The sequence below is a fragment of the Oncorhynchus mykiss genome, chromosome 7, assembly GCF_057628025.1.
Source record: "Oncorhynchus mykiss isolate SJ-2025 chromosome 7, ASM5762802v1, whole genome shotgun sequence".
In the NCBI taxonomy this organism is placed as follows: Eukaryota; Metazoa; Chordata; class Actinopteri; order Salmoniformes; family Salmonidae; genus Oncorhynchus; species Oncorhynchus mykiss.
Window position 1 is genome coordinate 71,467,237 of NC_143028.1, and position 14,323 is coordinate 71,481,559.

Consider the following 14,323-nt stretch of genomic DNA (forward strand, 5'->3'; position numbering starts at 1 on the left):
AGTACAGTAGATGGCGGCATATGCACCTTTAAATTGGTTGCGATCCGCCAAAAGAAGAAGAACAGCCGTGAGTGGCGGTAGTCGGCCATATTGTCCCTGAGACAGCAAAAATCATACGCAAGTACACCGGCGAGAGGAAAGGAAGGGATCCTGCCTTCACTCCGCTCCTAAAAGAGGAGGTGTGTCACAGATTTGATCAAAGAGGTAACTAACTATACAATGGAAGTTAGGACTCTGGTTCAAATTATTTTATGAAACAGGCAGTCAGTTAGCTATCTAGCTAGTTTTCAAGCTTGCCATTGGGACTGGTGACTAACGCGTTAGCTCGCTGGGCTAGATGAGACTACCGGTAGCTAGCTACTGTAGTTGGATAACACAACTGTCCAATGTAGTTATTGCTGCCAAACTGCGCAAACCAGCCATGCGTTAGCTAGCTAGATATGTGAAAGTGCTAACGTTAGCTAGTATAGCTAATCTTTGAAGCAACCCCTCAGCGTTTCCTAATCTTGGTCTTGGGGACCCCAAGGGGTGCACCTATTGGTTTTTGCCCTAGTAGCACCACACAGCTGATCCAAATAATAAACTGATCGTTGAGCTTTGATCATTTGAATCTGCTGTGTAGTGTTCAAAACGTGCATCCCTTAGGATCGCCAGGAACGAGTTTGGGGATACGCTGCAACCTACAGTTGTTATATTGATTTCGTTAACGTTTTTATTTTAATGTTTTTATTTAACTAGGCAAGTCAGTTAAGAACAAATTATTATTTACAATGAAAGCCTACTTGTAAAGCCCCTCCGGCCAAACCCTCCCCTAACCCGTACGACGCTGGGTCAATTGTGCACCGCCCTATGGGACTCCCGATCACGGCCGGTTATTGATACGGCCCGGGATGGAACCCGGGTCTGTAGTGACGCCTCTAGCAGTGCCTTAGACCGCCACTCGGGAGACGTTAGTCTAGTTAACTATCGTAACTACTCATGAGGCACTGAGCAAACAAACATTTCTTATTCCTCAAAAGCTAGATACACGTTTGTTGTCAAACATGGCATTAGCTACTGTTACCTACCGTTAGTTAGCTATATCTTAGCCAGAGGGCAGCAACACCACTTCTCCCCAAAGGTGTCTTGCATCCATTGCAGAGAAGATTATTTATTGCTACATCTTTTTCGAATTAAACTATGCTAACTTTAGAATGATGTGGAACTCGCCTGTAGCATGTTGGTTAATATTAAATTGAAATCTAAAGGCAACTGTCACTCAGTGGTTGCTAGTTGCTCGAAGCAGAACAAATGCACTCTGTTACAATGGTGTCGTGACCCGGATCCACAGTTGGGCTCTGCCCGGCTGCTGAGGTAACTTCAAGGAGTAGGAGGTTGGTCTTTATGATGGGTGGGAGTTTGAGACAAAATATCTAAAGGATCATATTATTAAACATACTTTCCAAATGTGCGTCTGTTGTAGACCCACTGCCTCTGCATACCTCGTGTCACTTCATAATGACCAACCATCCTGCCCACCAGCACAATAAGTTGAAATGGAATTGTATATGAGTTTTGGCTTCCCACGGATAGTTGCTAAAAGCACTTACTTTAAGCCTAGGTCAGCTACATACTATATCACATCTGGCCGCATTTGGGATTCCTATAGGGCGGTACACAATTTGCCCAGCGTCATCCTGGGTTGGCCATCAATATAAATAAGAATTTGTTCGTAACTGACTTGCCTAGTTAAATAAAGGTTTAAATAAATGAAAAAGCATACCTATGCCAACCTCCATACAGAGCTAGAGGATATCTTTGACAGGCACCAGAGTTATGACCGTTTGTTGTTGGCAAAGATAAGCGAAGGCTTGACTATTGCAGGGGAAATGGTCTATTGGCATGACATATGGATAGATCTCATCATTTATCAATAGAAGCCTATATATGAGTATGTATGAACATTTTTCTGAACAAATGGAACCTTCTGTTAGAGTATAAAAAGTCAAATGTGATAGTATTTTCACCCCTTTTTTTGTGTGTGTGGTGGTAATGATGAATTCCATCAAACTTTGATGATCAGGGCAGTAAGAGAATGGATTTTGTATTTTAAACTAAATCAATAGTTGCATAGCTTATCCCCACCAGCTTTAGTAATTAAACATTGTCAATACTTTATGGGCGATGCAGTGACACATTTTAAAACAGCCTGCTGGTAATCAGGCCTTTAATTTAGTTTGCAACAACAAATGCAGTGTTGTAACAGTGCATCAAATTGCATTACACACACACCTGTAGAGACTTTGATTGTCTGCACTGGTCATCAGTTCTGCAGGGAGTTTTTACACCCATGTCAATGATACATATTTGATCTGGCCTAGGTGATGGTCTCAAATATAACTGACATTGTCTCCCCCCCCCATCCCCCTGTTGTCTCAGCTGTCCTCCCCTGGTGCCCCCCACCCTATAGCCAAAGCCCCCCCTTACCCCCTGCCCTGCCAGGAAGAGGCCCCTGACCTGTTACCCCACCTTCCCTCTTCTCCCGCCTACTCTCTTCCCTCCTCATCCTTCTCTGCAGTAAGTGCACCCCCACTCCTCTGCCAAGCTGTCGGACATGTCAGGACCCGTGCCGAGTCGGGCCCGCGTGTACACCGATGTCAACACACAACGGCCCAGGGAGTACTGGGACTATGAGTCCCATGTGGTGGAATGGGGGTATGCAGCGACCACACACACACAAACTCCCAGTCTCTAAATTAAGTCTGAAAATGTTGGTTGGTGCTTGCTAAACAAACGGATTACTTTCTCTTCTTTGCACATTGAAACTCTGCGGTTTAATTCCAATTTCCTTGAATTGTGTAATTGACAAAAACAATTCTGACCTCAGAAATCAAGATGACTTCCAGTTGGTGCGGAAGCTGGGACGTGGAAAGTACAGTGAAGTGTTTGAAGCAATCAACATCACCAACAATGAGAAGGTTGTGGTGAAAATACTCAAGGTAAGGCCACGATGAGAAATCAATATCATTCAGATCATAGATTTGCCATTTGATACAGACTCACATTGGCTTGTTGGAATCATATTGAAGTAAAACCACCCCGACAATCAATACAATTGGTCTTTAATTGTGTCCATAGCCTGTCAAGAAGAAGAAAATCAAGCGTGAAATTAAGATCCTGGAGAACCTCCGTGGAGGCCCCAACGTCATCTCCCTTGTAGACATCGTCAAAGACCCAGTGGTGAGGAGGAATGGTGGGGAAAGAGATGTGAAAACTGTATTACACTTTTAGAGGGGCTCCCAAGACTTTAATGCAACAACCCCTTCTTTTCTTTCAGTCTCGGACTCCGGCCTTGGTCTTTGAACATGTCAACAACACAGACTTCAAGGTAAGATGGAGCATCCGTTTTAACCCCGGGGTCGTATTCATTAGACCACACCGCATCAAAACGTTTTGCGTTTCTTACAAGTTCAGGTAGTCCGTCCTCGTTGCAGTCTGTTTTCTTCTGTTTCTTGACAGTGTACATCTCTATTCAGAAACAAAGCCCTATGAAACATTTTTTGGCGTGCATGTTGTTTCCCCGTACTCCAGTGTGTACATTTGAAGTCTGAGGTTTACATACACCTTAGCCAAATACATTTAAACTCAGTTGTTCACAATTCCTGACATTTAATCCTAGTAAAAATGCCCTGTCTTAGGTTAGTTAGGATCACCACTTCATTTTAAGAATGTGAAATGTCATAATAGTTGAGAATGATTTATTTCAGCTTTTATTTCTTTCATCACATTCCCAGTGGGTCAGAAGTTTACATACACTGAATTAATATTTGGTATCATTGCCTTTAAATAGTTTTAACTATGGTCAAACGTTTCGGGTAGCCTTCCACAAGCTTCCCACAATAAGTTGGGTGAATTTTGGCCCATTCCTCCTGACAGAGCTGGTGTAACTGAGTCAGGTTTGTAGGCCTCGTTGCTCAAACACGCTTTTTCAGTTCTGCACACACATTTTCTATAGGATTGAGGTCAGGGCTTTGATGGCCACTCCAATACCTTGACTTTGTTGTCCTTAAGCCATTTTGCCACAACTTTGGAAGTATGCTTGAGGTCATTGTCCATTTGGAAGACCTGACTTCCTGACTGATGTTGCTTCAATATATCCACATATTTTCCATCCTTATGATGCTATCTATTTTGTGAAGCGCACCAGTCCCTCCTGCAGGAAAGCACCCCCACCACATGATGCTGCCACCCCTGTTCTACACGGTTGGGATGGTGTTCTTCGGCTTGCAAGCATCCTCCTATTTCCTCCAAACATAACGGTGGTCATTATGGCCGAACAGTTCTTTTTTTGCTTCATCAGACCAGAGGTCAGTTCTCCAAAAAGTACGATCTTTGTCCCCATGTGCAGTTGCAACCGTAGTCTGGCTTTTTATGGCGATTTTGGAGCATTGGCTTCTTCCTTGGTGAGCGGCCTTTCAGGTTATGTAGATATAGGACTCGTTTTTCTGTGGATATAGATACTTTTGTACCGGTTTCCTCCAGTATCTTCACAAGGTCCTTTGCAGCTGTTCTGAGATTGATTTGCACTTTTTGCACCGAAGTACGTTCATCTCTAAGAGACAGAGCGCGTCGCCTTCCTGAGCGATATGACGGCTGCGTGGTCCCATGGTGTTTATACTTGCGTAGTATTGTTTGTACAGATTAACGTGGTAACTTCAGGCGTTAGGAAATTGCTCCCAAGGATGAACCAGACTTGTGGAGGTCTACAATTGTTTGGGGGGGGGGGGGTCTTGGTGGATTTCTTTTGATTTTCCCATGATGTCAAGGTAGGCCTTGAAATACATCCACAGGTACACCTCCAATTGACCTCCACCTCCAATTGACCCAAATGGTGTCAATTAGCCTATTGGAAGCTTCTAAAGCCATGACATAATTTACTGGAATTTTCCAAGCTGTTTAAAGGCACAGTCAACTTAGTGTATGTAAACTTCTGACCCACTGGAATTATGATACAGTGAAGTAATCTGTCTGTAAACAATTGTTTGAGAAATTACTTGTCATGCACAAAGTAGATGTCCTAACCTACTTGCCAAAACTATAGTTTGTTAACAAGGCATTTGTGGAGTGGTTGAAAAGCAAGTTTTAATGACTCCAACATCAGTGTATGTAAACAGGTTCAGTGCTGTCTTCGGGGGCTAGGATGTTTCATGTCTTGTGGTTCTATCCTCAATCACTGGTACACGATGATCCATTGGAATGGTTGCGTCAAGTTTGGTGTTCCGTAATAGGCCTAAGTGTTACCAGTCAGATGCCCAAGTTGATAGCTTGTGATTTGAATAATATGTGAGCTCTTTGTATTAGATGATGGGTTCAGGTTGGTTAGACAGATGTATGCATGGACTCTTCAGGGTTTGGTTAAATCACGGTATTGATTCATCCGTTTTTACTTGCAGCAATTGTACCAGACCCTAACGGACTATGACATCCGGTTCTACATGTTCGAGATCCTCAAGGTGGGTCTCGTAATGTTGTAATTTGGGTGTACTACCCCATTTCATTTGTGCTCTTAAAATGTATTGGAAGGCCCAGAGACTGCTAGACATAAGTCAGCATTTTCCTCTCCCAAAACAAGACTATTCGGGTGCTTAGAGTATACGCCCGTTGTTTGTCTGACGGTTACATATTAACCGTCTATTTGCCCATCAACATGTTTGTGCGCCCACACAGGAAGAAAACTTAATTAAATCCCCAGCCTCCTTGTTGTTAACATGCAGCCATTTTGGCTCTGTCCACAGGCCCTGGACTACTCCCACAGCATGGGAATCATGCACAGGGACGTAAAACCCCACAACGTGATGATTGATCACGAACACCGCAAGGTGAGTGTTTATGACCAATGCGGCAGAGGCACGGTTATTTTCCCTCCATCCGATTTGCCCGTAGACAAGACCTTTGTCATTTTAACATTTAATGTGACAAAAAAAAAATACGCTAGTTTAAATGGAAATATTTTAACTCTTGATGAATCAGCTTATGATGTATTATTGGAGCTGTAATACAAGCAGATATTGCACAACAACGTTACAATGCCCAAGTAGTCCCTCCCCGTTTGTCTCTTTAATTATGTTTGTTGTCCTAATGAACACAACCCTGTTCTGCTCCTCTCAGTATCGACTGTCTGTGTTTGTGTTCTTCCAGCTGCGCCTTATTGACTGGGGTCTGGCTGAGTTCTACCACCCGGGACAGGAGTATAATGTCCGAGTGGCTTCTCGCTACTTCAAAGGACCTGAGCTTCTGGTCGATTATCAGGTATGTTGTCCAGCAACTGTTCTTAATTGTCAAGCTCAGTCTATATTATTTTCTGTTGTGTAGATCACAGCTACATGCACACATACCCTTTTCACACCATTGAACCAAACTGCTGAGCTGGTTAAGCATCCACCGTAGTTACTGGAACCATGCTCAACAAGGCAATGTGAAAACTAAACAGGCAAATCTCCCATTGGTCATTCAAATCCATTTCATTAGATGGTCCCAATATTTCCCTAAGGGTCTGTTGCAAGCATCTCTTAAATTCTGACATCTTGGCTTTTCTCTAACTCACTGATTTGACTGTCTTCTTCTTCCAGATGTATGACTACAGTCTGGACATGTGGAGCTTGGGCTGCATGTTGGCCAGCATGGTCTTCAGGAAGGAGCCTTTCTTCCACGGCCACGACAACTACGACCAGGTAAACACTATCCAATACGTTGTACACCATGTTTCAATGGTCTACTACGACCAGGTAAACACTATCCAATACGTTGTACACCATGTTTCAATGGTCTACTACGACCAGGTAAACACTATCCAATACGTTGTACACCATGTTTCAATGGTCTACTACGACCAGGTAAACACTATCCAATACGTTGTACACCATGTTTCAATGGTCTACTACGACCAGGTAAACACTATCCAATACGTTGTACACCATGTTTCAATGGTCTACTACGACCAGGTAAACACTATCCAATACGTTGTACACCATGTTTCAATGGTCTACTACGACCAGGTAAACACTATCCAATACGTTGTACACCATGTTCCAATGGTCTACTACGACCAGGTAAACACTATCCAATACGTTGTACACCATGTTTCAATGGTCTACTACGACCAGGTAAACACTATCCAATACGTTGTACACCATGTTTCAATGGTCTACTACGACCAGGTAAACACTCCAAAACGTTGTCCGCCATGTCGCAAGGGCCCCATTCATTACAAGTGACGAGAATAACCTTGTGCCTGTTCAGGAGGGTGAAAGGTTCCAGAACATTCCGATGGAAATGGATTGTATACAACAGATTTGATTATGTCAGGTACTATAGGGAATCCTGTCAGTTCTATTCATAAATTATATTTCCCCATTTTTTTTCCCCCCCTTTGTCAGTTGGTGAGAATAGCCAAGGTGTTGGGAACGGAAGACCTGTACGACTACATTGACAAGTACAACATAGAGTTGGAGCCTCGGTTCAATGACATTCTGGGAAGGTAGGTGGTTGTCTGTCTTTTACTAATGTGTGGTTTTCTGCACTTGTTTTGGGCACTTAGTAAAACCAACTCCTGAATCTAAACGCACACAGCTGCTCTTAACCAGCTCTCCCCTTCCAGACACTCTCGTAAGCGGTGGGAGCGCTTCGTCCACAGTGAGAACCAGCAACTGATCAGTCCTGAGGGTCTGGACTTTCTGGACAAGCTGCTGCGCTATGACCATCAGGCCCGGTTGACTGCCCGCGAGGCCATGGATCACCCCTACTTCTGTGAGTGTGGATGTTGAAGGTTTTTAAAGGTAGACTCAGCGATGCATGAAGTAAACAGCAATATCGGGTTGATTTCCGCAACAACTAAGAGTGTTGAAGTGCAAGGCTAAATTCCTTCGCTGTTCTGGTCCCGTAGATACCACGTTGTAATGACGTGAAGCGTACATGGCCAGATAACATGTCTGGCTGTATGAGATCACAGTTTCGCATCACGCTCATTTGAATGTCTACGGTGCTGTTCATGACAATGTCATAATGCTGAGTCTCGGATAGTTGATTTATTAAAAAAAAAAAAATTCTCACATTCTGTGAGATGAATTTCTAGGTTGGTGATGATCTTAGAATATTCTCTGAAAGTTGCCCACATAATAATGATTGGAATGGAACTGCTGTGGGTTTGTTGATTAGATGAGAAAATGATTTAGTTGTGGCTGCTGCTGACAGGAAAGATGGTCCGAACTGTAACCCTGTGTGCTTTGTTCTGTGGTGTTTTTATTATGTCTTTGAACCTGTGGTCCTCTATATGGCTCTATAGGCCAAGCTGCAGTTACAACAGCAAATAAAAGGCTTGTTATAACTGGGGTTACTTCGCATTGCAACAAGGTTTCTCTTTAAAAGCAACTCACAGCTTAAACAGTTTTTTTTAAGGGAGACTGATGTTCTGGTCTCTTCACATTTAGTTGGCTTTGCTATCGTTTGTTTGTGCTAATCATGGTCGTGTTCATTAGGGCACATAAGCAAAATGTTTTGTAGTGGCAAAGAAAAACAAATGTTTCTTCTACCTCTTTTTACTCAGTTTTCATCCATTTTGTATTTAATGAACATGGCCCAGTTCAAGGTGGTCATTAGTAGTTGCATATGACTATCTACTTGCAGTAGCTGGAGACTAGGGACTCGACTGTTGTCGTGACTTGACTAATATTAATCTGATTACTTATCTAATCAACTAACTGTTTAATTGTTACCCGATTTTAAAATAACAATTAACTCATTAGGATTTGAGGCACCATGAGAGAAGTTCTTTTAGAGTTACCATCTCCTGAATTAAACTCTAAAAGGTCTTTACCTATCACATCTATAAACTGTCAACTTATTAATCATAACCTTGTATCATATCATCATTCTGAACAGTCGTAACCTCCTTGCATCTGCAAAATCTAGAGCCTTGTGATTCAGTACTACACAAATTGGTTTATTTATTTACTAGTTAATTAAATGTTAACACAGAATAAACATACACACTTAATATGTTAAACAGGTCCCTAGTGGAATGACAACAATATGGCTACTTGTTACAAAAGATGGGATGGGGGGTCAGAGAGGGACAGACGCACTTAACTTTGGTACATTTAGGCTGTATCACAACCGGCTGTGATCGGGAGTCCCATAGGGCAGCACACAATTGCCCCAGCGTCATCCGGTTAGGGAAGGGTTTGGCCGGGGTAGGCCGTCATTGTAAAATAACTGACTTGTAACCTTTAGTTAACTAGACATCTTTTTTTAATTACAGTAATCATATACTTTTCACACAATTGCCTCCCTCTTCGAGTAAGAAGTCATGAATGTGTTTACGTGAAATGCCTTGGTTCGTCGAGTATCTCTCTCGGAACCGGGCCGCCTTGGAAAGGGGGTTGGGCCTATTCACGGCACACTTGTAAGGCACTGATTGTCCAAAAAATGGTTCCAACAAGTCTTCTACTGTTCTTCTCTGTAGTTGTCCGGTATCTGGTGACTTGTCGTGTAGTACTGAACAGAACTACACTTTATTTTCCTTACATTCGCTTCTGAAGATGATACGTAGAAGATGGGCTAGCCAGCCGGGTCCATGGTTCCCAGTGGGGGGGGTGAGAGTAGCGTAATACGATGGTTTATTTTCCTTCCATTCGCTCCTGAAGATGATACGTAGAAGATGGGCTAGCCGGCCGGGTCCATGGTTCCCAGTGGGGGGGTGAGAGTAGCGTAATACGATGGTTTGAGCAGAGAGTAGGATTGTCCTACTTAAATTAGCTTTCAAAGATAATTTTACTTAGGACAGCTAATCAGCCGTACCAGTGATTGTCCGGGAGTTGAGTTTATCGTCTCTACCTCGTGTTGAGATTGAGTTCAGACCACTTTAAAAGTGCGGCTTCACGCTTTTCTGGTCTAGTAGGTTAATTCTTAGCTCATAATTCTATACAGTTTGTTCAAAAGAGCTGTTCCGTCTGGTTGACATGCTCTCTGACCTTACTCGGGCGTGACTTGTTGCTGTGCAAAGTTTGTAAAACAATTCTCTTATGGCTCCTAAAATCACATCCCTCTCTGAACAAAAACACATGTTTTATGCACAACACATAGGATGGACACTTCACACATGTAGTGGGTAATCTTTCCAAGTTACAGTATTCCCTTTAACATTTTTAATGACATCACAAAATAACAAACGAAATGGCATTAGTGTTCTATAGATCGCCTCTGACATTCCCTACGTTCTATTTTAGAAATATTGTTCCAGTATTTGCTTTTGAACATGTTAGTTTGTGGGAAAAGGTCTGTTGAAACAAAGAACGTTCCTTTGGTGAACATTGAAGGAGACCTGAATCTTCTACCTTGATGTACAACAGAGTTAAGGGCGTGAGTTGTTGGGAGGGGGGGGGTCTGGTTGAAGTCATTCATTGCAAACCTGATCTGACCTATTTGGATCCTCACAGGACAGTCATGACACTAGAGGTTTGTTCAATATGTGTTTTCTTGTCCACACAGATCCCATTGTGAAAGAGCAGGGTCGCATGCCAGGGTCGGCTAACCTACCCTGTGGAAATACAGCCGTGAGCACAGCCAACATGATCACTGGTGAGCGCACACACACCAATCAGCCTGAATGCCCTCCCGGCTTCTCGTCTGATCTCCCAGTACTCAGTGTTGAGGAGGATGTTTTGTCAGTGGTAGGCCGAGCTCTGAAATTTAATGGATTCAAGAAGCGAACTTGGTCTGTGTAAAGATTCGATGAAGCTTGGTCACCTGCTATATTTTTCCAGGCAAATGTCCTCAGTATGCCGTCATTGATGTTAGTCATTCCTCTAAAGGCCTTTGTAGACTGTACGTCAGATTCTATTTTTTACGATTATAACGTCACACTGTGCAACGTTACCAAATTAATATCTTTATCAACCTGGCCAGATTGTACGATTTGATCTAGTTCTGTCGTCACATTATGCAATTGGCTTGAGAGGCTAGGTCAACTGCTGCTGTGTGTTTGATCTGTGCATCTGCCAGCAGAGCAAGCCTCTCTTTGCTTATGCACGAGTCAAGTGAGTTCGGGAAAAACTGAAGTATGCATCTTAGAAATAGTTTTCACATACAAACTTTATATGTCCAAGTTCAGAAGCAGCTTCCCCAAAATAACATGGTCGCTGTGGTAGAATGTTTATTTTGATTGGTGAGTTTTTCAAAATCCAATCAGGTAACCTGATTTCAGATGTTATGCAAGCAAGATTATTAGGGAAATCGTTCTTCTTGCACAGCATGGAAACGTTTCAATTAATCGGACTATTCACAATGATCGTATTATTGTGTGCCGGCTGTGTTCCTATTGGTCAGTTACTGGGATCGGCTCAACACCGGCCACACATGACTACGACTGCACGTAGTGTTACTTACAGGCTGACTCCACTGCTCCTGTGGCGTGCACTGCAAAATAAATTTAGATATCTATATTATTCAATTATTGCACCCACTCTGCTCGCGTGCGCCAATTAGCGTCTTGTTGCCAAGGGCTAAAATAGTCAATTCCATTTCCGACGCAGATCGCGCTGCAAGTCCTGCCTCTCCCATCTCCTCATTGGTTTATGTGTGGATTAATTGGCAGAGTAGAGGACCTTGTGCATTTCAGGTAAAATAACAACTCAATGTTTATATCCTAGGAGAAATTAGCTAGCAACAGCAAGCTAGCAAAATAGGACAAATTAGCCAGCAAGTGCAAGCTGGCTAGCTAAATTGCCATAAAGGTTTAATGCTTTTTGACCTGTCCCCAAATTAATGTAATTGGTTCTGAATTTGTTTTGATATTTTAACCTGCGTGTCATGATCGCGTTTGGTGTGGGGGGACAAAATAAATGTATGCATGATGGCGCACGCGCGCAGTTTGGGTTCTGGGTTTGGGTTCTGTGTTACTTAATCGGCAGACATAGACCCTGTCACACTGTTCAAGCCAAGACACCCGACTGTTGTTTATGACCTAAGAATTTGCCCGCGGCGTGCACATTTTTTCCGGGGTGGCATAAGATGGCTAATTGTATTTTCAGCAAAGGCCTTTAAAGATGGGTAGTAAAATAATGACTATCACATTGTCATAATTGACATACTGTAATTTAATGGAATACATTTCAGAAGAGCTCAACTCTCACCATATTTGAGTGCATCCATTGTTATCTTTCCTATGTAACCCATTGGTTAATGTAGTCACCATCATCAGAACTCCCTTGGAGTGTTTTCTAAGTAACCCGCATGCTTAGTTAAGCTAAATTCCCTGTCTTTCTCTCTAGGCATCTCTGCCTTGCCAGTCGCTACTGCCCTGGTCACCCTCACCGGCTCGCCCGTTCTCTCTGCTGCCACCAACGCCCTGAGCGTCCCCGTGCCCGCCGCTGCTGGTCCCCCCCAGTGATTGATGATTGCAACCAACAGGAGCCACTCACTCTGCCGGCCCGCACCACCACCACCTCTACTCACTCACACAGTCCAACTGCCCTGAGATCCAGGAATGCCAACCTCTGAAGGCAGTCTCATCTGAACAATGTTAGTTTGTATCTCCTTTAATGAACTTGAGGTAAACAGAATGTTCTGTGTAATTGACACATACAGGTATTCCTTTCATATTGAAGTGACGGTGTGGCTGTGTGTGTGTGGCTGTGTCTTATGTTCACAAGCCAAGAATAAGTTACGAATCCACTGGTGATGGGGGTCCCTCCCCTTGCAACACGTTTTGTTTGTACATCACTGACAATGGTCACGCGAAGTAGTTAGCGGAAGGCAACAGGAAAGGACGGTAACATTCATACCAAATGGAGCAGAATCTGTAGTTTACTAATGCAATGTTGTCAAACAAGACTTGGCTAGAACACCTTAAGCAATCCCCTGTGTTTAGGTCAATCCAGAACTCCATACCACCATTATAAAGACTCTTCCCCACGGCATTTGAAAGTGTTTGGTGCTGTTCTGTGCTCCAGTCGTGTGTTGAAACACTGAAGCCGCCTCACTCCACCTATACTAATGACACTTTAGTCTGAATAGTATGTCTTGCCTTTCTACCGAACTGGATACCTAGTCTTTTTGATGTAAGGGTTCCCTGACCGATTTCTTTTTTTGTACCGAAATGCTATGGTGCTGGATGGGTTTAATTTGCTGTGGAAACGGTTTGATGTCAGTATTGTCATCCAAACCATTCGAAATCCAGACAAAGCCATCCGTTTGGTTAATTTGAAACGTTTCTCTCAAACTTGCTGCTTTACAGTTCCTTGAATTAATTCAAGTTGTAAAAAACCAAAGTTTACTCAATCGTTTGGAAAAAGAGGAGACTGACCAAACCTTAGTTTTCTTGGAGTTACACTGAGTTATGTGGAGATAATATGGGGGAGAAAATATTTGTTAGATCACAACAGAATACGAAAGCAAGTTGGCTTGAAATTTTTTCTCTTCTGTTCGAACCTGAGGAATTGTTTTTTTTTGTATTTAGTTTGTTTCGAGGCTAAGTTTCTTGATCGATCATCTGTTTGGCTAGACATGGAAGGATGTATTGAACTTGAACGGTTGAGTTTTTCCTGTGTTAGTGCCAGAAATGGGAATGTTGTTTGAGTATAGCTGTACATATGCATCCTTTTTTCATTTGCAATCTCACAACGTATGAAATACATGCATACATCGACATAATGAAGTTGTATGAGTCCTTACATCACTGTATATATTTTTGTCCGTATGTAGACTAGTATTTGAAAATATTTGTGTAAATAAACACATTTTATCAAGTATATCTGATTGAGTTGGTATGTTCACACAGATTTGTCTCCTGATTGTAAGGTTTTACAAAAATCTATTTCCTTAATTATTGTATTATTTTGACGTCACTTCTACAGTATGCGTTTTTGCTATGTTTTTAAATTAATTGTAACAGTGATAAGAACTGGTTGTTTGGATGCTGATTGGGGTCTAAGGCACTGCATCTCAGTGCTAGATGCGTCACTACAGACCCTGGTTCAATGCTGGGCTGTATCACAACGGCCATGATTAGGAGTCCCATAGGGCGGCGCACAATTGGCTCAGCGTCGTCCGTGCTAGGGTATGGTAGGTCGTCTTTGTTCTTAACTGACTTGCCTAGTTTAAATAAATTGGACGAGCAGCGTGTTGGCCGTCACCCACCTTTGCCTGCTAACAGTTTCATCTGAATGACCACTGCCCCTCCATAAGAATATCATGTTTATGTTGCTGTCTGAATCATCTCCTGTATTTCGCTGAACTAGAATATCATGTTGCTGTCTGAATCATCTCCTATATTTAGCTCAACTCGCAC

The 14,323-nt window shown here is 42.8% G+C and overlaps 1 protein-coding gene across 4 annotated transcripts; it reads left to right on the plus strand.

Annotated features, from left to right (window-relative positions):
• LOC110528522 (casein kinase II subunit alpha) lies at positions 1 to 13,784 on the plus strand. 4 transcript variants are annotated; one of them, XM_021610636.3, is made up of 13 exons: positions 1 to 179; positions 2,558 to 2,694; positions 2,867 to 2,978; positions 3,118 to 3,219; positions 3,317 to 3,367; positions 5,433 to 5,492; positions 5,775 to 5,858; positions 6,178 to 6,288; positions 6,609 to 6,710; positions 7,416 to 7,516; positions 7,637 to 7,785; positions 10,525 to 10,614; positions 12,306 to 13,784. In XM_021610636.3, the coding sequence occupies exons 2-13, from the start codon at positions 2,594 to 2,596 to the stop codon at positions 12,422 to 12,424; spliced, it is 1,182 nt and encodes a 393-aa protein (XP_021466311.1). In that variant the 5' UTR covers positions 1 to 179; positions 2,558 to 2,593; the 3' UTR covers positions 12,425 to 13,784. The 4 variants fall into 4 exon arrangements, with proteins under 4 accessions (XP_021466311.1, XP_021466307.1, XP_021466308.1 ...); XM_021610632.3 differs by having other exon boundaries at positions 47 to 204; positions 2,419 to 2,694; XM_021610633.3 differs by having other exon boundaries at positions 49 to 204.
• Positions 13,785 to 14,323: the final 539 nt, after the last annotated feature.

Coding starts and splice junctions, on each gene's coding strand:
- LOC110528522 (XM_021610636.3), top strand. CDS start 2,594: ATGTCAGGACCCGTGCCGAGTCGGGCCCGCGTGTACACCGATGTCAAC. Junction 6,289..6,608: donor AGCTTCTGGTCGATTATCAG/GTATGTTGTCCA, acceptor TTCTTCTTCCAG/ATGTATGACTACAGTCTGGA. Junction 10,615..12,305: donor CACAGCCAACATGATCACTG/GTGAGCGCACAC, acceptor CTTTCTCTCTAG/GCATCTCTGCCTTGCCAGTC.